The sequence below is a fragment of the Pollachius pollachius genome (assembly GCF_949987615.1).
Source record: "Pollachius pollachius genome assembly, chromosome: 10".
Classification (NCBI taxonomy): domain Eukaryota; kingdom Metazoa; phylum Chordata; class Actinopteri; order Gadiformes; family Gadidae; genus Pollachius; species Pollachius pollachius.
The window spans coordinates 4540598-4565597 of record NC_136943.1 but is presented as its reverse complement, the minus strand read 5'-3'; the positions used below and the strand labels follow the sequence as shown (position 1 = coordinate 4565597).

General features: G+C 46.5%; 2 protein-coding genes across 2 annotated transcripts in view; one reads left to right on the top strand and one right to left on the bottom strand.

Moving 5' to 3' along the window:
• The window catches only part of dock2 (dedicator of cytokinesis 2), a 121761-nt gene extending 112956 nt beyond the window's left edge, over nucleotides 1-8805 (bottom strand). Inside the window, 9 exon segments of the mRNA XM_079744731.1 lie at nucleotides 518-599; nucleotides 3568-3725; nucleotides 4096-4231; nucleotides 4972-5120; nucleotides 5410-5506; nucleotides 6009-6064; nucleotides 6488-6528; nucleotides 7266-7349; nucleotides 8638-8805. Coding sequence (XP_079600857.1) covers nucleotides 518-599; nucleotides 3568-3725; nucleotides 4096-4231; nucleotides 4972-5120; nucleotides 5410-5506; nucleotides 6009-6064; nucleotides 6488-6528; nucleotides 7266-7349; nucleotides 8638-8674 — 840 coding nt within the window. The 5' untranslated portion in view covers nucleotides 8675-8805.
• Nucleotides 8806-8992: 187 nt separating this feature from the next.
• Nucleotides 8993-22920, top strand: hrh2a (histamine receptor H2a). The gene is made up of 5 exons (XM_079744732.1): nucleotides 8993-10069; nucleotides 11598-11687; nucleotides 19952-21426; nucleotides 21841-22006; nucleotides 22786-22920. Exons 3-5 carry the CDS (start codon nucleotides 20403-20405, stop codon nucleotides 22790-22792), a joined length of 1197 nt encoding a protein of 398 aa, XP_079600858.1. The 5' UTR covers nucleotides 8993-10069; nucleotides 11598-11687; nucleotides 19952-20402; the 3' UTR covers nucleotides 22793-22920.
• Nucleotides 22921-25000: the final 2080 nt, after the last annotated feature.

Sequence of the window (25000 nt, the reverse complement as noted above, 5' to 3'; positions counted from 1 at the left end):
TTATAAGATGTTGTTTTAAGCTCCATTATTCCAAATTGATTCTTATTCTCGATTTAGAGATTACATTTCTTATTTGTGTGTGTGTGTTTGTGTATGTTTACAGTGTTTTTGCGTATGCATGTGTGTGTGTGTGTTCCCTGTGTGTGTGTGTGTGTGTGTGTCCTTGTGCGTGTGAGTGAGAGTGTGTGCGCGTGTATTCCCTGTGTGTGTGTGTGTGTGTGTGTGTGTGTGTGTGTGTGTGTGTGTGTGTGTCTGTGTGTGTGAGTGAGTGTACATGTGCATGTATTCCTTGTGTGTGTGTGTGTGTGTGTGTGTGTGTGTGTGTGTGTGTGTGTGTGTGTGTGTGTGTGTGTGTGTGTGTGTGTGTGTGTGTGTGTGTGTGTGTGAGGCGACATCAACCATGGATGAGCATGTGCGAGGGTAGCGTGTGGATAAGAGGAAGGTGAAGGTAGTGACACCAGGCACCAGAGCTGACTGGGCTACAGAGGTGCAACAGTGCCGTCTAGTGCTGCCTTACCGTAAAGACAACTTTCAGGTTGTTCAGCATTTCGATCTCCCTCGGGAAGCCTTTCTTGCCCCAGCGCACCATGTAGTTCTCACTGAGGAAGACAGTGAGAACTCATGTTTCATGTATGTGTACCACAGCATTGGAATAAAAATACTCGAGCCTGATTGGTCAATATTGTTACAACTTGGGTATGTATTATTTTTCAGTAACATGACACCCCATGCCTTTTAACAGATCTGTATCAATGCGCTACAAATCAACATTAGCGACAACGCATAAATTCAACTTTGGTCCAGATATTTCCTTAGCAGCGCAAAAATACATGCCCAAAGTCCAGAGGAAGAACTTTTGATCTTCAGCTTGAATAAGTAGATAAAAAAACAATACGTTACAGAGGAAAGTACCTAATATGCAATCATTGTTGGCAACTGGGATAATGCTGAATAATCCACCACAGAGGTTCCTTCTTTCAGGAGAGGTTTGACTTCCACCACAAGCTCAGATTTGTGATACTGATGCCTCACCAGTCCCACATTATTATCCGGTAATAGTTCACAGGAGTGAGTCATACCTTACATATTGAAGTAGTATGCAAATATATGGATAAACCGAGGTAGTTATTATCTTCCAGGTTAGTTCTTAGAGCTAAAATGCTGCTAGTTAAACAGTAGGAGGGGACGGAAGTATCAGAATGAAATGAAGAAGTAGAGGAAAAGACAGAGAACAACAAAACCAAAGTACTGACTTGGCTGAGTTATTTGTGTGAAGGACCGTTGTGTGTGTGTGTTTGTGTGTGCATGTGCATGTCTCTGTGTGTGTGTGTGTGCGTCTCTGTGTCCGTGTGTGTGTGTGTGTGTGAAGGTATCTCTCCACTCCAGGCGGCTGCAGTGATTGAGACTCATAAGCTGACAGACACCGTGGCAGAGCTCTGGTATCACTCCTCTCTGACAGCACATGCCAAACCCCTCTCGCTGCCACCTGGTGGCTGCAGGCTACGGCGCGCCCCAGCATTGTTCTCGTTTAACCAGCGCAGCGCCAGACACAAAAACCAAAGGAAAAAACAAGAGCCAGGGTGCTGGAAGAACAAAGGAAAATTGTGTTTTGTCTGTGTGTGTGTGTGTGTGTGTGTGTGTGTGTGTGTGTGTGTGTGTGTGTGTGTGTGTGACTCTCACTGTCTACACCATGGACAGCGTCAGACCATAGAGTCTATGTCCCACATTTTAAACGGATGTAATGTTTACCAAGGACTATACATAGCCAGGCATGACAGAATTGTTGACATTATCACCAAAGATGTGTCACCCATGTTTAATTCCTCTGTTTTGTTCTACAAACATTCATGTGTGAAACTAGAAATGTTTCAATGCAATGACCCCCATGTATTTCAAGGTATAACAGCAAATACACCAGATGTCATTGTGATTGATGAGAATAGCAGAGAGGTTTTCCTATGGGAAGTTGGTTGCACTTTTGACTCAAGTTTAGAGGAAGCTTTCCTCACTAAACAAGTTAAGCACCAACCATTAGTGCAAGCTATTATACGTTTAGGCTATAAATGCCAGCTCATCGTTTTTATTTTCGGCAGCCTAGGTCATGTCCACAGGCTGGTGGTCAGAGGCTTGAGAATTATGAGGTTGTCCAAATGTAAAGCAAAGCAGCTTGCAACATATTGCTCAATCTCCTCCATTATAGGCAGCCGAGCTATTTGGAGGAGGAGGTGTTTTCTGTACCCATAGAATTTCTCTGTATGTTAACAGACTGTGTGCAACCAACGTTGATTGAATAAGCTCATGTGTACGTATTGTCTACTCTGTGCATGTTTGACTCAAGCATTACAACATGTTGTTTCGAGGATGTAGGGTATCAAAAGCAACTGAAAATATTTGTGCCCCTGCAATGTATTTTATAAATGCGGACACAAATAAAGACATTGAAATGTGTGTGTGTGTGTGTGTGTGTGTGTGTTGTTTTGTGTGTGTGCGTGTGTGTGTGTGTGTGTGTGTGTGTGTTGTTTTCTGTGTGTGTGCGTGTGTGTGTGTGTGTCTGTGTGTGTGTGTGTGTGTGTGTGTTTGCGTGTGTGTGTGTGTGTGTGTTGTTTTCTGTGTGTGTGTGTGCGCGTGTGTGTGAGTATTGTTTTCTGTTCATGTGTGCGTGCGTGCGTGCGTGCGTTCGTGCGTGTGTGGGGGGGCGGGGCTTGTGTGAGTCTGTAGTTGAACATGTGCCTATAGAGAGGATGCCTTGCTTCTCCAAAGAGGTATGACCTTTATTCAGAGAGCAGGCAAACTTTCCTTCATGCTCGTGTGAGTCATCTCTTCTGGAAGTTCAAAATTAACTTAGTGCTAAGACTTTAATCACCGGAATGAAATTGTGTGTCTATATTGGATTATAAGGGTGTGTTTTAATTCATTTCAAGAACTGTCTGGAGGAAATGAGATGTTGGCTAAGGCAGGTTCATGTTGCTCAGCACGTAGCAGACACGACCTTATTCTGTACGTTTCATCAGTACTTTCTATGACAATCCAACACGATCCCATTTAACTTATATAGGTCCACCAATTTCAAAATAAGAGGGGATGTTTTGTGTCTGTTTCTTTGTATTCTACAGTTAGTCAATGTATGGAATGTTATTGTATCTTATTCGAATTCAGGAAAGTTTATGTTAATATAATGTGCAATTGCGTAATATTTATCTATTTATATCTACCTCTGGTTCTTTTTTTTAGAGGTAATTACAATGATGAGCAATATTGCTCACTTGTTATTTACTTTTACTGTTTGTCCATTTTGGTTGTTGGTCTGTTGACTGACTGAGTTCCTTGATACCTGAATTTGCCCCAAGGGGATGAATAAAGTATATCTATCTATCTCCGTCTGTATACGTCTTCCATGCCAATGACGCCCTTTCATACTTGAGGAGAGGAAGGAGGAGGAGGTGGATTGTGAAAACATAGACGCTACCTTATTGTGGTCTGCTCGACGGGGTGGCACAGGGACACGAGCGGTAGAGAGAGACAGAGAGAAGGAGAGAGAGTCGGAGAGAGCGAGAGTGTGAGTGGTACCTGATTATGGTCTGTTTGTGGGGGTCGTACAGGGACATGAAGAGCTCCGAATCCTCTCCGATGCGACACACAAAGTTCCTGACGAACACGTAGAGGCTGTGGGTCGGCGAGGACTGGATGCGGGCCGACATGGCCGAGTGGTCAGCCTGCACGTTGGACTGGAGGGAAAGAGGGCGTCAGTAGCACGGACGGACAGGCGTGAAACCTGCTCTCTGATGACCTCGCTTTCTGCAAGGCACGCTGTGGCCTCCGCCTCTCCTTCTAAACCAGGGAGGATTCGTGGAAACGATCGCACGACAAAGCCCTCGGAATATCGGAAAGTATGTCCAAATTTGTTCGTTTTTTGGTTCCGCGACAAGTATCTGACCCTGAATCAGAGAAGTAGACCACTTATCCCCACAGTGAGGCCTGGCCCTCCAGATCCCTCGTCAGCAGGGCGAGGGCAACTAGCCCAATGACGCCTACAGGTACAGGCCCACGGGCATTGGGATTCGAACCCGGAACCTTTGCGGCTGGGGGCGGACCCACCTGCTCCTCCTTGATGCGCTCGTTGATCTTGGTGGTAGCCTCCTCGTGGGCCCGGAACAGGCTGATCACGCTCGCCCGCTCCGGGTCCAGGATGCTCCCGCTGCAGTCCCGCACCACCAGGTCCAGCTCCAGGATCCTGGGGGGGGGGGGGGAGGAGCCGGGGGTGGGGGAGGAGGAGGTGAGGAGGTTAGGGTGAAGGACCGGGGGTGAGGAGGAGGGGAGGAGGAGAGGAGAAGGGTGTGGTTCATCATCATCATCATCATCATCCCTTTTTCCCTCTTGGCACCCTAGTGGCCTTGGGGTGCTTGTGTCTGAACATATGGTCCAGCGGCCGCAGTGCCGCAGCCCATGGAGCAGCTGGGGGCTTCAGGTGCCTCTACCTCCTCTGTGGATGAGGACGTAGGAGAGTGCTGCACAACTACTGCCCCCGTCCACATTTTTTGTGTACCGGTCGGGACTCGAGCCCGGCCACCCTCCGGGTTCCCAGTCCAACTCCTTAACCAGTAGGCCGCGGATGGTTCAGGGACAGTGATGGCAGGTTAACATAGTATAGAAGCTTAAAAGAACAAGTGAAGAGTGGATAGGGGGAGGAAGTGAAGGGCAGTGGTACTGGAGGGGAAGTAAAGATTGAGCTAGGGGACACTCTAGGGTCAACTAGCACGGAGGCTAGTTTGAGAAGGGTTGGAAATAGAAATGTGCTTCTACAGTACTAATTAAAAGTAACAGAAAAAAAAGAAGCATTTGATTTGCATTTATAAAAAGATTGAGAGAAATGGTTCATGGTTCATTATATTCACATCGGTGTGGACCAGTTTGGGGAGGAAAACAAATAAAGAAACGTGAATGGAGTTTTTCGTTGCTGTTAGGCGGCCATACTTGTTTCCGTAGTCGATCTTGGAGGTGACCTTCTGCTTGAGGTCCTTGAACTCGTCGTTGGGCAGAGTCCCCGAGAGCAGCTGAGAGCGCCACTCTATCAGCTCCCACATCAGCCCCTGGACCTGCTCCACCCGGCCCCCCTTGTTGGACTGCAGACACACACACACACACACACACACACACACACACACACACACACACAGGCACATATACACACACGCAGCCATACACACACACAAACACAAGCACGGGCAAGCACGCACACACACACACACAGGCACACACACAAGCACGCCCAAGCACAAACACAAACACACACACACACACACAAATAAGAAATGTTATCTTGCGTAACACATGACTTGAGCAAGGGTGCGTGGTGAAGGATGCCCACCGCAGGCAGTACGGACACACGGACAAAGTAAACGGGGACGGTACCACAAAGAGCTGCTTCCATATGCTCCCCCACTCCCTCAGGGTGGTGGTCACCTCTTTGACCAGGGGCATCTCCGACGACACCGCCTGCTCCTGCTTCCTGTACCACACACACACACACACACACACACACACACACACACAAACGCACGCGCACACACACACACACACACACACACAGGCACCCAAGCACAGGCACACACACACACACACACAGGCACACACACACAAACGCACGCGCACACACACAAACACACACACAGCCACACACACAAACGCACGCGCGCACACACACACACACACAGGCACGCAAACACAGGCACACACACACACACACGCGCGCACACGTGCATGCACACACACGCACACAAGCGCACGATACATGACCTCTACTTTCCAATCTGTACACGTACTGCGTCTTTCTTGTATTGATCGTGTGGAGGTTTCAAATGGCTTTTAAATGGCGACGTCAAACTCCCTCCGGCCCCCTAACACACTCTCCCTGCGGTGGCCTGATCCTCACCGCGTGTGTATGCACAACAGCGAGTAGTAAAGGTTGCGTAATAGTGTGAAACAGCCGATTGACTCGTGACTTAACCTACCCTCTCCTCTCCGAGATGGCGTCCTTCAGCTGGACGAAGCTGGCCGGGAACGCTCCCTGGGAACAGCAGAAGAAGAAGAAGAGAGTTCTTCAAAATCCTCAAATCCTCACTATAAGCGAGGACACACTGTACATAACTATAAGTTATGTACAGCATGGATAGTAGCATAAATATGAGTACACAATAGGTGATGGATACAGTATAGAGAGTAGTATAACTATGAGTATGCAATGGGTGATGGATTCAGTATAGAGAGTAGTATAACTATGAGTACTCTATAGGTGAGGTATGAACAGCGTGGATAGTATAAATATGAGTACACTATAGGTGATGGATCCAGGACGGAGAGTAATATAAAAGAGAGAATGCAGCACTCTTGACATTTTTCGGAGCAGGAGCGTGAGGGTTTTATGCAGCGAGACAGCACATAATTTCTCTCCATCTAGTTTATCTGGAGCCTGAGCTCCAACCATCCATACCTGCAGGGCTTTGTTCCTGGTCAGGTAGCCTTTGTACCATCCTGGAAGACAAAACACACGCTTTACTTGGAAGGAAGAGAGGGCTGTGGGGTACCAGTGGTGGCACATTGGGGTTGACATTGAAATGTATCTTTTGTTGGATCACTGTGGAATGAGATCAATGATTTGTGGTTCTGAATACATGTTATAGGAGTGCGCAACAGTGGCCTAAGTAAGGATTGTGTGGTTCCGTGTTCATTTTTTACAGTGGCCCTGAGAGCTCAACACACTGCAATTTAAGGACACACATGCATATAGACAAAACTCAAGCTCATTAAGAAAAACAACAACTGCAACTTAAGGAAACACAACTACACAAAATGACAAAGTGTTTCCAGGAGACATTTAAGACCGTCATCGGTGTGGGAAACAAGTGTTTTTGGCTTAGGGTAACATTGTGTTGGCATGGTTCCGTTATTACAGCAGAGTCCAGATGGGCTCATCCGTTTTTGGTATCCCCTGGAAACACTTCTGTAGCCGTTTGGTGTTATTGCAGCGCACTTCTGTAATCTGTTGTGTCTGTAATGTCTTGTCTGAATGCAATGCTGTCAAATTGATGTTTTGTTAAGTGTTTCCCTTAGGTTTAGAGCTCCCAGCATCATCGTATTTTTGGTTCAACCAATAAACGGCAAAGCTTGACAGACACAACAAATACCAACAAACTCAGCCAAAGTGGAGACGTTTGGGAGGGTATAGTAATACTTTATAGGCAAGAGATCTTGTGATTAACGTTGCTCACCCTCGCAGGCCTCCTGGATCTGCACTGTGTCGCCCACCTCCAGGGACAGTTGCTTATCCCCTTGGCCAATGAAATTCCACTTTGCTGAGTTTCACAATACAAGGAGAACCAATGAGCATTTGGGAATAAAAAGTGTAAAAAAACATCACATTTGATTCACAAAATGCACAAAACAAACATGAAAGAGGAAGAGTCACATTATTCCTGTCGATAATGCTAAAATATTGCTAGTATTATTAAAGTATTGAGTTGATGGTTCAAACCCATCACCTTTGGGCCGGGGGTCCAACTCTGAACCACATGAATATCCTTCCGTTCTATGGCTCAATTTAGGTAACGTTTTTTAATATCGGCATCAGGGATGCCATCAGCAGGGTGGGTAATAAATAATAAATCACTTTGAATATTGTTATAATAACTTGAATAATTTCATATTGAAACATGTTTTCAAGATCTAAAACCTAAATCTAGCTATTGACCGTTTCGTCTCATTTCAATGTTATGTCAGGTTTCCGATTGAACGCGTCTTCGTGTTTGTAACCGTCGCCACAGATGTAAGGGACCAACAAACAACTGACTTCCTCCTGTCGAACTTCCTGTCTTGTCAACCTGCAGTAATCGGCTGCACTCTCTCTGACGGAGTTAGCATCAGCTAGCCTCTGACTCCTAGTCTCCCACCACTATACATCAGAACCCTACCTAGCAGTCATTCTGAGAGTGTCAACAGTATTGTAACACTCCATTCTAAGTACTACCAGAGTAAATAATATTGGTTTGGGCTGTGATTCTGACAATGTGAATAAAACAAGATATAAAATGCATACATTGGAGAGCTTATCTGCCCAGCATCTCGCATCATCTTCACCTGAACCCATTTCCTTATCTGCAAGTGTCAGACCCTATGACATTCCACTTATCTCTCCACTCACTTCCCCTTGACTATCACAGCTTTGGCAACGTTACACAAGTAGGTCAGATGTATATGTGGATACAACACAAAAATGAACTCTCTGCGATTATCCCAAACGTGGCAGAAATTGACAACAAGTGGGCCATCGTGGGGGAACAAGAATTTGAGGGCAGAATGTGTCCGCAATCAGTAAGTTCAGAGGTGTATGGCTACAAGGCTATTGAACATCAGTCTATAACACGCCACTTGCCCACATCCTGTCAACCAGGAAGTGATGGTGTATCTCCATCTTTCTCTCAATCTGCCCTCTCTACTTTCCCACAGCAAGTGCAGTTTGGCGTAATATGTATATGATCATAACAGACATATGGGCACACACACACACACACACATAAGCACACACACACACACACACACACACACTAGCACACCTAAGAGCACAGGTCGGTGCGGTCGACTCACCGACACCATATCCCTCGGTCCTGGTCCAAGGGGCCATGGTTGTGCTTGTGTGTTCCCCTCTGCTCACCCTCCTTCTTCCTGGGTCTCTCTGTGTCTGTCAGTTTCTTCTCCTGAAACAGGACGGCTGTTCTACCCCTCACTTCTGCTTTTTTTTTACTGTAGGCCTACTTGATAATGGTAAGCGCCACCCCCTTCCCTTCCTTCCTCTTCTGACTCTGGGCTCTTCCTCCCAGTCAGAGGGGGACTGAAGACCGAAATACGTGAATAAATCTAAAGTACACATGCAGAAGTCATGTGCAGAATTATGAAAGGTGCAGTTCTGGTCAAAGATTGTCAAAACTGGAACTGGACCTGGACCTATCTCACGTAACATGGGGAAAAACGTGATTTACGTAGACGTGCCAATTTTGACAGCTGTCAGCTATCAGTTGAGCGTATTAAAAAGATTGAGAACGATGCATTAATCGAGAATTTATGAGAGAAAGACGCCAAACTCAGACTGGCTCCTTAATGACATTTGCTAACATCTGGATTCATACATTCGCAATGTCTGTTAAATGACAAAAATAGATAAATACATTTAACAAATCCGCCCCACCCCTCAGTGTTGCCAGGAGGTGTTAATCAAAGGCGCTCAACATCCTCATGTTGACTGACTTTTAGAAGAGTAGTTCATCAAAAATAATTCATAACAAATTGTCATTATGTAAATCACATTAAAATAGCAGATCAGACTCCACCGGTCCTTTTTGTGATGCATGTCATTACGCTGTACATCCACAGGAGGGCAGTAGAAATACGCCGTAGCTCTGTGACAGTTGCACGCAGGGGGAGCCCTTTTTAAGCAGTTTGAAATGCATTGAGTCTTGTGGTTTCAGTTCCCACGATAAAAAATAATGATTACATTGTTTTTGAGAAACCACGGCTAATTAGGCAAATTCCCATTATCCGAGGACGCTCCCTAATTTTTTGTTATATCGCAAACCTAAGACCCTATCGTCATGGAAACATAAGGAAATTAAAAGATTTATGGTCGTATTGAAGGAGGAGCGTGGAGCTTATTGTAAGTGTGTGTATGTGTGTATTTGTGTGTGTAACCATGTGTGTGTGTGTGTGTGTGTGTGTGTGTGTGTGTGTGCAAAGATACCTTATCAACTCGTTTTGGTTGGCGGAGACACAGAAAGTTTGACCCGTGAGTCACAAGGAGAAAAAGGGGCGGAGCCTGCAGGTGTGAGTGGTAACAAAAGAACGAACCAAGAAGAAACCAACCGACGTTCTAATCAACCGACAAACAGACGGACAAACAACAACATAAACACGGGGCCCCAGCGACGTATGCGGACAGACATACAGCTTGAGGCAGATTGAGGCATCAACCAGGAAGGGGAAGCGGAGACGGCGCCAAAGACCGAAGACAAAGGGACGAGTTGAGGTAAGGCCAAGAGAAGGAGACAAGGACACACACAGCACTACGAGGAGCGTCCGGGGCGACCCTGGCCACACACGTCCTGCACACCACTCAGAGAGGGAGGAGAGGGAGGAGAGGGAGGGAGGAGGAGAGGGAGGAGGGAGGAGAGGGAGGGAGGAGGAGAGGGGGGAGGGAGGAGAGGGAAGGGGGAGGAGAGGGAGGAGGGGGAGGGAGGAGGAGAGGGAGGAGGGAGGAGAGGGAGGGGGGAGGAGAGGGAGGAGGGAGGAGAGGGAGGGGGGAGGAGAGGGAGGAGGGAGGAGAGGGAGGGAGGAGGAGAGGGAGGGGGGAGGAGAGGGAGGAGGGAGGAGAGGGAGGGGGGAGAGGGAGGAGAGGGAGGAGGGGTGAGAGGGGGGAGAGGGATGAGAGAGGAGAGGGAGGAGAGAGGGAGAGGAGGAACGAGAGGGAGGAAGGAGGAGAGGGAGGAGGGGGGAGAGGGGGGAGAGGGAGGAGAGAGGGAGAGGGAGGAGAGAGGGAGGCAAGGGAGTCTGTGTGTGTGTCTGTGTGTGTGTGTGTGTGTGTGTGTGTGTGTGTGTGTGTGTGTGTGTGTGTGTGTGTGTGTGTGTGTGTGTGTGTGTGTGTGTGTGTGTGTGTGTGTGTTTGAGGAGAGCCGCCAAGTCAACCCTGAAAAATGAACCAAGGAGTACATGCCGTGGACCAGGAATAGAAATTGATTTAGACGCCCGTCTGACCCGTGAGGTCATAGACATCATTCTGGGACAATCAGTGCCAAAAACGACCCACAAAATGAAATGCTTTCACGCTGTCAAACCATTGCACCCACTCTACCATTCCACTCATCAAAGCGGGATTACGCCTACTGCAGTTTCATCAGCGTGAGCCTGTCCGTTCCCACATGCACACGGTTATAGGAAGGCCTTGGCCTATAGTCCCATCTGATGGCTATTTATAGGTTGTTTTTGTGTTTGGGCACATGTGCATTCGCTGGTGGCCAGAGCTGTGTGTGGACGATGCCTTTAACTCCCTACAAAGTGGCGTGAGTGATGGTGGTCATGATGGTGGTGGGAGGGGGGGAGAGCGGCTTCTCTATGGGACTGAATAGAACAGGTTGGGTGGTGCAAAAGGTAACACCGCCCGAGGCTTTGCCGAGTTGTTTCCATCATGGAGGCCAATGGGAGATCAACCCTGGGTGAGACACAAGGGAAGACAATGGTAGATCTATTAAGATGGTTTAGCAAGGGTAATAATTACCCTAGGGAGAGACATAGACTGAGAGAGAGAGAGACAGAGAGAGAGAGCGAGAGAGAGAAGGAGAGAGAGAGAATAAAAAAGGGACGGACACACACACAGGCAGACAGACAGACAAATAAAACAAAAGTGAACAAGAGCTGAGAATTGCCTTTGCATCTGTAGTTCTCACCACAGCCTGTACTTCCAGTTCCCTCCCACCCATACCCTCTCTCTTTATCTCTCTCTCTCTCTCTCTCTCTCTCTCTCTCTCTCTCTCACACTGATATTGACGCATTCACATCAGTGATACCACGGTCCATTAGACTTGCAGGAGGGCTTGAGTGGAGCAGAGGAGAGTCGACCAGAACATCACCGCAGCCACAGGAAAACTTGGGTGAGTTAATAGATTGTATTGTGTTAACTGTTTTTGACTGAAATTCCCTCAGTGGGATCAAGGTATTCGTGTAGACATTGAGAACTCGTCATCAATGGTTATTTTAGAATAAGGGGATAAGGATAAACATAAACATTGCTTGCTGTATGGGACCATTTTGAGCGCAATTGGAGAAAATATTAACTTTTCATTCATTCAAATAGAATCTAATTTATTTGTTGCTATGGTTACAGCTGTCTCTAATACATAAGAGGTAGTGTTTGCACGCATACTTTTTGTTCCTTTATCTTTCAAGTTCTGCAATTCATTTCACATCTGCTACAGAAAACTTATTTTACAGACGACAACCAAAATCACGGCTAGCGCCCGTCCACCTGCCAGCTCACCAAAACAAACAACAGGAGGGTGTCACTGCGTTAAGCAAATTAGATAATGGCTGCCCCTAAAAAAGGAAACAGAAATCCAACTGACTTTTTCAAATGTCTGCCATTTGTGTTGTGTGTGTTGAGTGTGTAGGAGTGTGTGTTTGGTAGTACGCATCTCAGGGACTCAGAGAGCAAACGGTCAAGTTTAAAGGATGTGGCCGGCACTACGAAACTGTGGTCTGTTCTCGTGATGAAGTGACTGTGAGACATTGCTTAACACCGGGACTTCTACGCTAGAGCCAATGAAGGGTGACGGAAGGGAAGGGCCATAATTAATGATATCCATTGTTTTATAATGCACTTATTGATGACAAACACAGTATTGGCTGCGATACACCACATTAATAAATGATGTTTTCCAAAAAGCTACCCATGTCGTAGATTAACACTTTACTTTAACACTTAAAGGAAAGAAAAAGTTTGAAAGGCATACAATTTATTATCAATTGCAAAGAAGTAATAACAAAATCTGAATTGGTTTGCCAAAGAACTCCGGATCTGAAATCTTGCTCCATGTTATGTCCCCAAACTGTGTGAATTCCTCCTACCTGCACTGACCAACACCCTATGTCCCGGGGCTAGAAATTGGATACCTCTCGTGTCCTCCACCTCAGTTCTCCATTTGATTGAACAAGGCGCCAGCTAGCCAAACCTAATCCATTAAAGGGCTCCTTCCCTCTGTATGGTAATTCTGAAGCCCTCTCCATACATTCCTGTTGATATCCTTATGGTCCGAGAGATCACCACTTTAGGGGTCAAACGTCTTGGGATGTTTGTCTTGATAAAGGTCTGCCTCAGAGGGCTGTCAGGAGTAGTAATGAGTGCTACCTGGATATCCCTTGGAATGTGGTCTCTTGCTGAGTCTATGCTTTTTCCACACTTATTTTGTTTGTATAGAATGTAGGCAAGATAATGATTATACATTTCCTTTAAATGTCGTAGTCAATTTCTCCCATACCGGTCAGTCGTGAAATAAGATCTCTTCGCTGGCTTCACTAGTGTGTTTCTGGAACTGGAATGCGTTCATTGGACTTGCCTTGACAGATAATGTTGTGAGTGTTCTGAGAGTTTCTCAGTTCTTTCTATGTTCTCCTTTACCGGAAAGATGCACAGATAGATCTGTTTGTGTGTGTGTGTGTGTGTGTGTGTGTGTGTGTGTGTGTGTCCTTTACCGTCACATAATTCTGACAGTGTGACGGATCATAGTTGGATGGGGCAAACCACCTCAACTCGTGATCGGTTTTATAGCGCTGTATCAAATACGATTATAATGATACATCAGGTTGAAAGGATTAGCGGTGGGAGCTGGCTGGTGTTGTGGAGGGAGAGTTCAACGTAGGTGGCATGTGTGAGCATCATTACAGAGACGTTTGTTAGGCAGAGGCATTCACAACACGGAAGCTACCATGTTGACATAAATGAGGTGTGGCAGAGGCGAAATGGATATATAATGACAGCAATCTGCTGCTCCTTTGTGACCTCATGTGTGTGTGTGTGTGTGTGTGTGTGTGTGTGTGTGTGTGTGTGTGTGTGTGTGTGTGTGTGTGTGTGTGTGTGTGTGTGTGTGTGTGTGTGTGTGTGTGTGTCTGTGGCGGTTCCATGGCACGCAGCAAGGGACCATGTATATTTAATATGCCTGGACCTCTGCTGTCACTGCTAATAGTCTAAGGCTGTCTATCAATCTGTATACCTATGGCAAGCTGCCTGTCTAGCTGCGGCTTGTCTGTGTGTCTGGTCACTTGTCTGTCTTTCCCTTCTTCTGCCTGTCCGGCTGGTGCCTGTCTGCCTGCCTGTCTGTTTCTCTCACGTCTCAGCGTTCTGTGCTCTCTCTCTCTCCCTCTCTCCCTCTCTCTCTCTGTGTTATTGGGATTCCGCTGCTCATCCTGCATGGCCAAACCAAGCAACGGTAACCAGGCAACCGGTCATCCCAGACCACTTAGCTCCCCCCCTGTTCTCCGCGGGTACCCCTTGCTGCCAAGCATAAATAAGACAAACGGGAAGACAGATGTGTATGCAGTGAGTGCACAAACACAAAAGGTACACAGACACACAAGCACATACAATTCCACCCTGGCAATGCACACGGGCACAGACCCAGAAACATAAATGTAGACTCAATTACAGATTGCCCTCTGGAGGAAGTGAATGCACCTCACATTGTCTCGATGTCACTATTCATTTGGAGGAGATTAGGACGAATTAGACCATGAGGCCATTATGCCACTGTAATTGGCATTGAGGAGAAGCATAAAGGGATGTTTGTGAATTAGTCTTCAATGTCAAACGTTTCCCCTTTGAAGTGGTTACTTATTAACTTACAGCTCGAGTGAAAAGGCGGTTAGCACCAAGCAGTAATCAGCGAGCAGTTCTGGTAGCTGTTCGGCAAAGATCTGAAAAATAGCCTGTTTTAGTTGAAGAAGTGCTGTGTGGTCGAAAGTGTAGAAGGCTTCTGTGGGCTGTGTTGGCTTGTCGTGTGGCCTGTCTTGTGAACTTTGGGAGAGTGCCGCATGTAAATGAGGTCCATAGGTTATCTTTGTCAGCATCACTGTCTTCCTCACAGTCGGTCATCTTTGTCATCAGGTTGAATGCCTGCCGCCCCCCCCAAGCCTGCAAGCAGACCAAAGGTGGTCTTTAAGAAAGCCCACTCTTAGGAGCGAACACCAGGTCAAGCTACTGATGGCGATCATATCTCATCAGCTGAATTAAATCACCTGCTTTGTTCTGACCTAGTTTCAAGTGCATTACTCTCATAAGAAACTGTTCACAAACCAGTTTGAACTGGTTTTAAAAATGGATCTCATCAAATATTCAGCCAGATCAATAGCATGCTTACATTTAGAGACCATTTACCTACAGTCGAATGAAAGACAGAGGCTTTACATAGATGTCTACAGAGTAATGGCTACATTACAAAAGTTATCACACAGTGGGATAAGTGGGATAACAATCCATCATATCATCATAGTTTAGCTGTCATGTTGCTTAGGGCTTACAGGCTATAGGGGTAGCCTTATGCTAGATTATTTGGTAGCTTGCCCAGGGTTTCGGTACCAAGTTTCATCCTGTGTTTCTGCACGCTTAACAATAAAATACTTCAACTTTAACAAATGACAATCCGACCAACCCATCCCTAGTAACCAGGTACAGAGCTTAAAAGGGGGAATGGAGTCGACATAGATCAAATCCAGAAAATTTCTGATTCGTTCTGCCATCTTCCAGTGCCCAGGGTTTGTAGGTTGTTTTTTGTGTTCTATTTTAGCCTACTAACATTTGAATAGATTAACCAGCATTCAAATGCGGCAGCCCTGGTGAATCAAGGCCGAGTATCACAGGGAACAATCCAAAGTGATGACTTTCCCAGTCCCAGGTACATAGATCGCTCCACCCTGACGTCCCAGTACAAACTAAGCAGCTTCCTTCCCAAACACAAAGACAAAAGGCACACATCTGGTGGGTAAAAAGGACGGTGCAGAATGAGTTCAGATGCACCCCGCCAATCAGGCGGCAGGTTTGGACTTTAAGAGGTAAACAACCTTGTGCCTCATCAGGGTGTGACTCAAAGCCCTCGTCCTGGGATTACATATTCAAAGCACCGTTTAAAATAAGAAAGTTAATTTCATGCCGAGTTTGGATCGCAATATCAAAATAGGGCTCTATTCAGCGTCCACTTGAGAGAGCGTGTGTGTGTGTGTGAGTGTGTGTGTGTGTGTGTGTGTGTGTGTGTGTGTGTGTGTGTGTGTGTGTGTGTGTGTGTGTGTGTGTGTGTGTGTGTGTGTGTGTGTGTGTGTGTGTGTGTGTGTGTGTGTGTGTGTGTGATAAGAATCACCTCCGGCTCATTTCCATCTCACTGATCCTAAAAGACAGGGCAGGGTTGATGGGAGAAGAAGATAGAAAAATGACTTACTAGAAACACATCAAACGCCTTGGTTTGGGTCCGGGAGCCAAACCTATACCTGAGTCTAACTAATATTATTTATTTATTTTTGTTCTTGTTAAAAGCTGCATGGAGGTCATTAATAAACTCACAAATACAAACTCCACCATAACACACTAACTCGTGCTCAAAGGTACGATTCAGAAATGCCCTCTCATTACTGCCCCCTTTGGCCATAAGTGAATAGCCGGCTGGAGCTCACACATTGAGGGCCCTGGAGCGCCAATGTCTTCGCAGTAATAGTACAAACTAACTGCACGATACATACAGAACAACAAATAACCAGACACTAATAGGATCTGGCTAAAGATAGCTCTTCATAATATGCTACGGCACCAAGGACACGCAATGATGTCAATCGTTCTTATTTCTGCGTTGGAATCGTCTGATCGTCTTTTTCAGGGCCCGTATTTTAATTAGTGACATTGATAAAGTGAGCAGAGCTGACAATCCCAAGGTGAGGATGAGCGACGGCAGCTCAGCGGCGCAGAATAATTCAGATAGGGCATAGGAAAAAACACCATATTTGTAACATCGCAGGTGGATGACGCCAATATCGGGCCAATAAATCGGATTTCCGATACATCAGACGAATTCTAATGGAGAAGTCTGCGAAGGTCTGATGAAGATCCTTAGAGATTGAAACGTTGCCTGTTAATAAATCCACATCTCGGGCATTTAAACAGTGTGCAGACCCTCCTTTTGTCTTATATTCAATACTATTGTCTAGCACCTGTGGATTACCTTTTGATGCACGCACCACCCCTCTTTTTAAGAAGTCTGTGAAGGTCTCATTTATTCCGTAAAATTACAACATGTTCCTGTATTGGCAATTTACAGAAATGTCTGCGTTTTAAATCCTGCACATCGTCCCTCTATTATGCGGCATGCTAAGCAAGCACTGAATATAAAGATAGTTATGAGATACTGCAGGGCTCTCCCATGCAGCGATATAGAGCTACAGCCCAGCTGCTTTCCGGCTTCCTGTAGATTAGAAGACACAGCACTCAGCAATCGTTATCATATCTCTTCAAATGCCATTAGCTATGAATGTGGCTATTGACTTTTGTTTTATACTTTCTTGAATCAAGTTACAAAGTCTCACAGTAATGGAGGTGTACTGGTAAAACAAAAAATACAAGGAATGTCTTTCTGGAGACGGTTTGTTTTACAAGACCAAAGGGTCAAGGGTTAGGATGGAAGACCCAAAAGTCATGTGTGTGCCCGAAAGAGGCTCACACATGTCTGGGTTCACCTCATTGGGGTTTTAAGGATGCGTGTTAAGAGCTTCTGGAACAAACACATCCTGATAGATATCTGCATAGAATAAATGCGTTTCTTAATCATAAGAAGTATTTTTTTTCATGATAAAAAAAAAAAAAAACTTTTCACATGAATTTTGTAGGACGGTCAGAACAAAGTGTTTACACAAAAAGTAAACAAAGGACACACATCTGTTTATAATCCTACTCTTATGCACACATAGATGGGAACAGGATGCAGGGCACATTCTGATGCATATTCAGGCATGCCTGTACGCAAGTGCACACATCCGCAGGCGCACACACGCACGCATGGCACACGCCCACACACACACACACACACACACACACACACACACACACACACACACACACTCACCACTCTGGGTAGCAGAGTTAATGCCAGTTTAGCAAGGTTCTCATTGTGACAAGCAGCTACAGTACCCATAATAGATATCCATATCTGGGCCGCTCTATCGGCCCAATGCTGCCGTCATTGGCCCCACACTAAACTACTGCCAAACAATTTCTGTAGTGTCTGTATGTGTGAGAGAAAGCAAACGGACATTGGGCACAAGAGCAATGTGTGTGTGTGTGTGTGTGTGTGTGTGTGTGTGTGTGTGTGTGTGTGCATGTTTGTGTGTGTGTGTGTGTGTGTGTTTTTGTGTGTGAGATGTTTGCTCCCGGAGGTTTAGATTGGTAGTATAAGCTTGATGTGCTCCAATGTGCGTATGAGAGCTAGGCTTTGGGGGTTAGCTGCAGTGATAGCAGTGTTTGCTTTAGATGAAAGGGGAAGGCAGGTAGTCTAGGTATGATGTCTAGGGGGGGTTGGAGTGCAACAATTCATCGCTTCCCAGAAAGCGAAACAAAGCTTACGGGTATTTAATGTATATGTCTGTCTCTGTCTATGTCTCTATCTCTGTCTATTTCTCTCCACTTAATGGTTGTATAGGAAAGTACATTCACTGAACTATAAAAAGCACTGTACTTGTACTCCCCTGTCGCTTTGAAACCTGCTGTGCGCATCTTAAGCCGCGGTGTGCTAAGTTCTCACTGATAAGTGAATGGCTTTGCACCAAGTCTGGCAAAGGTCCCGATATCCATTACAACTTTGGAAAATACATGGGCAGATAACGGACGACCACTGACGCAAGCACCTGCCTGCACCCAACGACACGCAAACACACTTTTAGGTGCTAGGTACGAGATAGTCATTGTCCACATTCCCCCCGATGAAGCCAGCCGTACTGAGCCTGCAGCGGGACCAGTTGCGGTTTTGTTGCCAAAGCAGTAGCTTACTGTTTATCATAACTTGAAGGCAGGTGTATTTCTGAATGTCCTATTGTATAGTTTAGACCTGTAAACCTTGGATGTTTCTCGTTGCCAGCCATGTTGGTACAAGACCTGTCTGCTGAACTTTATGGGTGGCAAAAGAGTGTACAGAGAGAGAGGGAATGTGAGTGTGAGGGTGATGGTGTTTTCTGCACAGCAAAACCCGTGAACTTGAATGCGGTGTGTCCTTCACTGGATATATAGTGCATTCTCAAGCGCTCCGTTTACTTTATTGTAATCGCTTGGATAAAATGCAATTGTATGTACTAACAAGGAACATATTTAGTGTTGTTGTTGTTGCGGTTCTTATTAATAATCATAACTTGCATTAGGTATCCAATACACCATGTTTTACTGAGAGTTATAAAGAAGGAGCAGAAGAGAGCGAGATTTTGAAAATATACAACCCAAATAAGGTCGCCTGCTCTGCTAATCCTGCTCTCCCCCCCAGCCCCCCTCCCTCACTCCTCTGCCATTGAGTCTTGCCTTCTCACCTGGTGGAGATACGGACGCGATGCATCGCATGGGTTTTAAACTAAAGGCAAGATGGATTCCCGGAACCAATCAGGGATCAGTCTAAAATGTATATTGTCCGCTGTGAGGCAGGGGCGCAGTCAACCAGAGCAGATTTTCTCAGAGCGTTTCTCTCACACGACGGATTCCTAATATTTTACACTCAAATAGCAGCTCTTAAATCTTACTTAATACATCTTTAATATAGTACTCCTTTCATTTAATTTCCATGGACAACAATGTAACTTGTGGAAAAACAAATCGATAATAACTGGACTACTAAAAAATAATCTTTTCCTTTTTTGCACAGCCGCTTAATGTGCTTTAATGTGATATAATAAAGCACCAACGAATCTGAACAAAGGAAATAATTTCCTTGAAAATGTTGGTTAGATTTGGCGTTCATAAACATACGTTATAAATATTAAAATAGCTACACATTGTGTTATTTTCCATCCATCTATATTTGTGAATTCAAAAGTTCAGTGTTCAGGTTCTTTGCCTTAATCTGTGTCCTCAGCATGACTTCAGTGTGAAATAACCTCATTGCACTATGAAAAAGGATATGAAACTGTGGTCGGAACTCACAGTTCTCATTTTCGGACTTGTACGTGCAGATGAAGCTAGTTTATTAAACCTCGCACAAAGTCACAATGTCTCTCAGCCTTGAGAGACATTCAGATGAACTTAATAAGTCGGTTAGCTTGTGCAGTGCACCATACTATCTCAAGTAGATGCTTAATAATAACCTTGACTATGCAGCGTTATAATATTGCTGTTTCTACTTCTGTCCACTAGGTGTCACTGCAGTCTAGGAGATGGCATCGAACCTGGCGGCTAGATGAACCCAGCCACCATGATCCAGCCGTAGTGAGAAGAGGGCAGCTGCTGGAACAACCAACATTTTACTTCAACTGCCAAACATGACGCTAAAACGTACCAACGTCAGATGCACCAAAATGTCCAAAACCCTCCTTCCCTCCTGAACAGAACAATCCCAGAGTGTCGATGCTAATGCTTCTCAACAATCTCATAATCAGGGCTCAAGCTAGGGCGGAAGTGATCCACCAAGTCAGGGTTGCGCCTCCACTCGCTCTCTATCCGCCGGTCGTCAAACCCACTATGATTTCTTTCCAAGACTTGTGGCCATGAAACCCGGTGCCCTCTACAGAAGCGTACGGCTAGCCGTGGCTAGAATGTTCGTCCTCATCTTCTACAACTAGGCCGCGGGTCGAGTAGCCACCGGAGCATGGAGGGCCCCATCCCCTCGACCACCCCCCTGACGGTCCTGCTGGGCGCCTCGCTCTGCCTCCTCATCCTGCTCACCGTCAGCGGCAACGTGCTGGTGTGCGTCGCCGTGTGCGCCACGCGCCGCCTCCGCTGCCTCACCAACTGCTTCATCGTGTCGCTGGCCGCCACCGACCTGCTGCTGGGCCTGCTGGTGCTGCCCTTCTCCGCCCTGCAGCAGCTGACCGACGAGTGGCCCCTGGGCCCCGTCTTCTGCAACATCTACATCTCCCTGGACGTCATGCTGTGCACCGCCTCCATCCTGACGCTGCTGGCCATCAGCATGGACCGCTTCCTGGCCGTCACCATGCCGCTGCGCTACGCCGCCCTGGTGCTGCCGGGCCGCGTGGCCGTGGCCATGGCGTCCGTGTGGACCGTGTCCCTGGCCGTGTCCTTCCTGCCCATCCACATGGGCTGGAACACGCCCAACGGCACCGTGCAGAACCGCCGGCCCGGCGACGACCAGCGGGCGTGCAACTTCGAGCTGAACGGCGCGTACGCGCTCACGGACTCCCTGATCACCTTCTTCCTGCCGCTCATGGTCATGTGCTGCACCTACTACCGCATCCTGCGCATCGCCCGCTCCCAGGCCAAGCGCATCATCGGCTCCCGGCCGGCGTGCGTCGTCACCAGCCACGACGCCGGGGGCAACGGCCGCTGCACCACCACGGCCGTCACCGCCAGTGTCACCGCCGTGGCGCTGCGGGAGCACAAGGCCACGGTGACGCTGGCGGCCGTCATCGGGGCGTTCACCGTGTGCTGGCTGCCCTACTTCATCCTGTTCAACGTGGCGGCCGTGAAGGAGCAGGTGCTTTCGGGCACCCTGTATGAGGTGGTGCTGTGGCTGGGATACGCCAACTCCGCCCTCAACCCCATCCTCTACGCGGCGCTCAACCGGGACTTCCGCTCGGCGTACGCCCGCCTGCTGGGCTGCCGCTGGCCAAAGTACTGGGAGGCGCGGAGCAGGCACCAGTGTCCGCTAGCAGGTAAAGCCCGCTGAGGCCCCGGAAGATAAAGAGGGCTTAATCCGGTCCGATCTGTATGAGCCGTCGAGGTCCAGTGATCGCTTTACAGTTTGATACAGGGTCACCGGTACGGATACAGAATAACCTGTTTAGCGTGGGTGTTTCAGGTGCCCTCGTACACTAACACAAACTGTGGCTAAGTAGATTGCCCCTTTATGTTGACTTAGTCTCCCGCCAAGGCTGCAGTTGAACCGCCTTGCTAAAGCAGCATTATCTCGTTGGTGCATGTGTGTGCTTGCATACAGGCATTCCCATGTCTAAATATGCATCAGAATGTGCACTTGCAGTCTGTTCCCATGAACCGAGGTAACGCTGTCCACATTAGGGACTACGGACTCAAATCAAACGTTGGGTTGCTTGTTTGCTCTATTCCAGCGGGGAACGAGCTTACAGAGGTGACATTGCTGTGCGGTCACAACTCCGCCAACTGCAGCGCGGGCTTAGCCGAGGAACCACACGTGTTGGAGGAGGTCAACAACCGCCCCACCGACATCCAGCTCGTGAATGGTTTCGCTCCAACAGACGTCAATGGCAATGAAAGGTAGTTGGTCATCATTTAAATAAAAGTTGAGGTTGATACATGCAACATAGAGAACAAAGTGACTCTTTGACGCTATGAGCCTTCTATGGGTAATAGAGGCATCACTTTATAATAAGGTTACATTAAATAACAATTAATTAATTTTAGTTAATGCAGTTTTAAGCATTAACAACGTTAGGGATAAATGTACCCGCTAACAATTGGTCTAGTAAGCATTCACCGATGGTGTTCGTGAGCACCATTAGGAAACATGAACACCAAATATGCATGTTTGATGTTCACATTAACTACGGTATTCATGTGTACCTTATTGAATAGGGATAGGGTTAACCCTAACACACTCACCCAAACCTAAACATTTAAACTCATGATATATAATAATGCTATAATACCCATAAAAAATAATTACGTATGAAATAATGTAAGTTAGTGGTTAATTAATGTACCTTTACAGACGGCACGTTATCAATCTAGAAGTGGGTCATTTGGGAGATACTAAACCTAAACAACGTCGACTTAGATGAGAACGGCCTCTCCTGCTGACGAAGCCCATCTCTGTTAGTGTTAGCTTGACGTTTCACAGAACTTCTCCGCGGTTAAACCATCCAAAAAAAAAACGCTGCAATTGAACATTGTGTGTGCAAGCCATTAAGTTGTTTACACGCCAGTAGCTCCTAAAACGCCGCAAGTCAGGTTACTGGTGGGCATTACCGAAAAATACAGTCAATTATTCATGTTATCTCTTTGTAATTGTCTCATTTTTTTACCTGTTTGAGCAGGTCATGATGATGCTGAACAAGGGAGGAGGATGTTGTGTTCAGCGGCCGCCCGGCCCCCTTCTAGCAACCTCGAGGACACAGATAGAAACATCCAGAACGGTGGATTAAAGAAGTGTGCTGGCCTGCGCTCTTGATTTTTCCAAGGCACAGTTAGCGGGGGCGAAAAAGAAAACCATGTGTAATAACGTCATGTCACGTTCAACTCTTTTGCTAGACAAAGTGATGAAGCGAAACTCCTTGAACAAGGACGAATCTCACCGTTTATAGAGACAAGCGGTGCCAAGCAACAAAAGATGCTGCGTTATCCAACACTGGGGGGGAGGCTGAGTGACAGCATGAGAGAGGCTGATACCCTGTTGGAGGTATCCAACAGGGACCCTGCAGAGCGACGACGAGAAGACTGATGCTTGTCGATGTCTAATTTATTTTCAACTTGAAAAACTCATTGTTATACTTAACTTGTTCTTGTTGCTTTTTCACAATGTGAAAGGAAATATATAAAGTGTTGTTTTGATCCGATGGCTCTGTTTGCCTGTTTGTCAGCCCTCCTTTCGTCGACATCTTTCAAACAGGAAGGAGCAGAGCTTTTCAACTCCTGCGTTTATCTCGCAGGTAAACAAGATTATGTTTCCAGATGTATTTAAGAACTAAGTTGTGCTAAACGTTATCTCTTGTTCAGCCTTAAAGTCAAATATTGTCACTTTGAGGAGGACCGATGATTCGAAGCAACAGTGGGGGCTTGTTATAGTTCAATGGGAAAACAACTTAAGGTCCACTCATACTCAGACGACACTGCACCCAAGAGGACGCAAGAAGAACTGCAACTCAGCATGACTATATGGATGACAGGAGCAGGTAGGGCCTAAAGTATAAATTAAAACAGTGTTTCAAAAGGGTATTTTGAGGTGGGGATACTTGCTGCAGAATGAACTGAAAAAGAATCCAGTACAACGATTTATTAGTTTCTTATTCAGTCAGGCAGCCAAATAAACCTGATGCTGTAATGCATTCTGTGTTTGTTTTTGCACAAATGAAATCCATTTATGGACTATCTCACAGAAAAATGAGTAGAACAGATAAAGGTTTTTTTGCAAATGTGGCTGTTCTAACTTTTAGTTATTGCCCAGGCCAGAAGCAAAGAACATCCTGGACTCGGGTATTCTACACAAAACGTTGTGAGCGAGAGACTTTTCCAGTGTGGCACTTAAAAAAAAAAGTCAATGCCATTACGAAAACTTCCAACCATCGTTTGAATAAATCATCACAAAAGCTGTTATTAAAGTGGCCATCATGTTCAAAAAAGAAAAAACCTTTCCACATCCACTCATGATAGGAGATGTATTATGGAGAGTCATGCTGTTCTTTGTAACTGGTAGACGGCCATTATGATTTCATTACTTTTCACAGTAGTCTATCCATAGTTACACAGATCATTTCCCCCAAGGTAGTCATATGTCGCTGGTCCCTTCCATCTCTGCTCACGCTCACTCACTCTGCCTTGTCCTTGTTCCTTCCCCCTCTCTATCCTCTTTCTATATTCTTCAATCTACCTTTCGCTCTCTCTCCCCTGCTCATCGAGTGACCACTGACAGGTAAACCGACATGAAAACCATTCATCATCGCTGTTTTAACATCGAATTTATGTGGGAAAAAAGAAACGCACCATTCCTCCTAGTCAGCTGCACTCTTTATCTCTCCTTATCCTCTCTCTCTCTCTCTCTCTCTCTTTCCCTCTCCCTCAATCTCTCCCCCACACACACACACACACACACACACCTGGTTTTGTATAAGCTATCAATCTTATAGTCTGTCATTATTTAAGCCTGTCATTGACAAGTCTCTCATCCCTCCCTTACACACACACACACACACACACACACACAGACACACACATGCACAAGAGAGGGGGAGAAATCATGAATCATAAATCTTATGAATGCCATCTAAGGGCTGAGCAGAGCTAGGAGCACGCGATGATGGATGGATGTGGCCGACGGACGGATGGACAGAAGGTTCTAACCAGAGAGATGGAGGACGGGCAGTGGGGTCCAGGGGTCAAACGGATAAAGGAAGACACACGAAATGGCAGAGAAGGGTGGAGAACACGGAGAAAAAAAACAAGGGATGAACCGTCGGAGGGGAGGAGAGAGAGAGACGAAGGAGAAGAGAGAGGGATAGAGGGTGTCGATGGGGAAGTGGGGGGGGTATAGGGCTG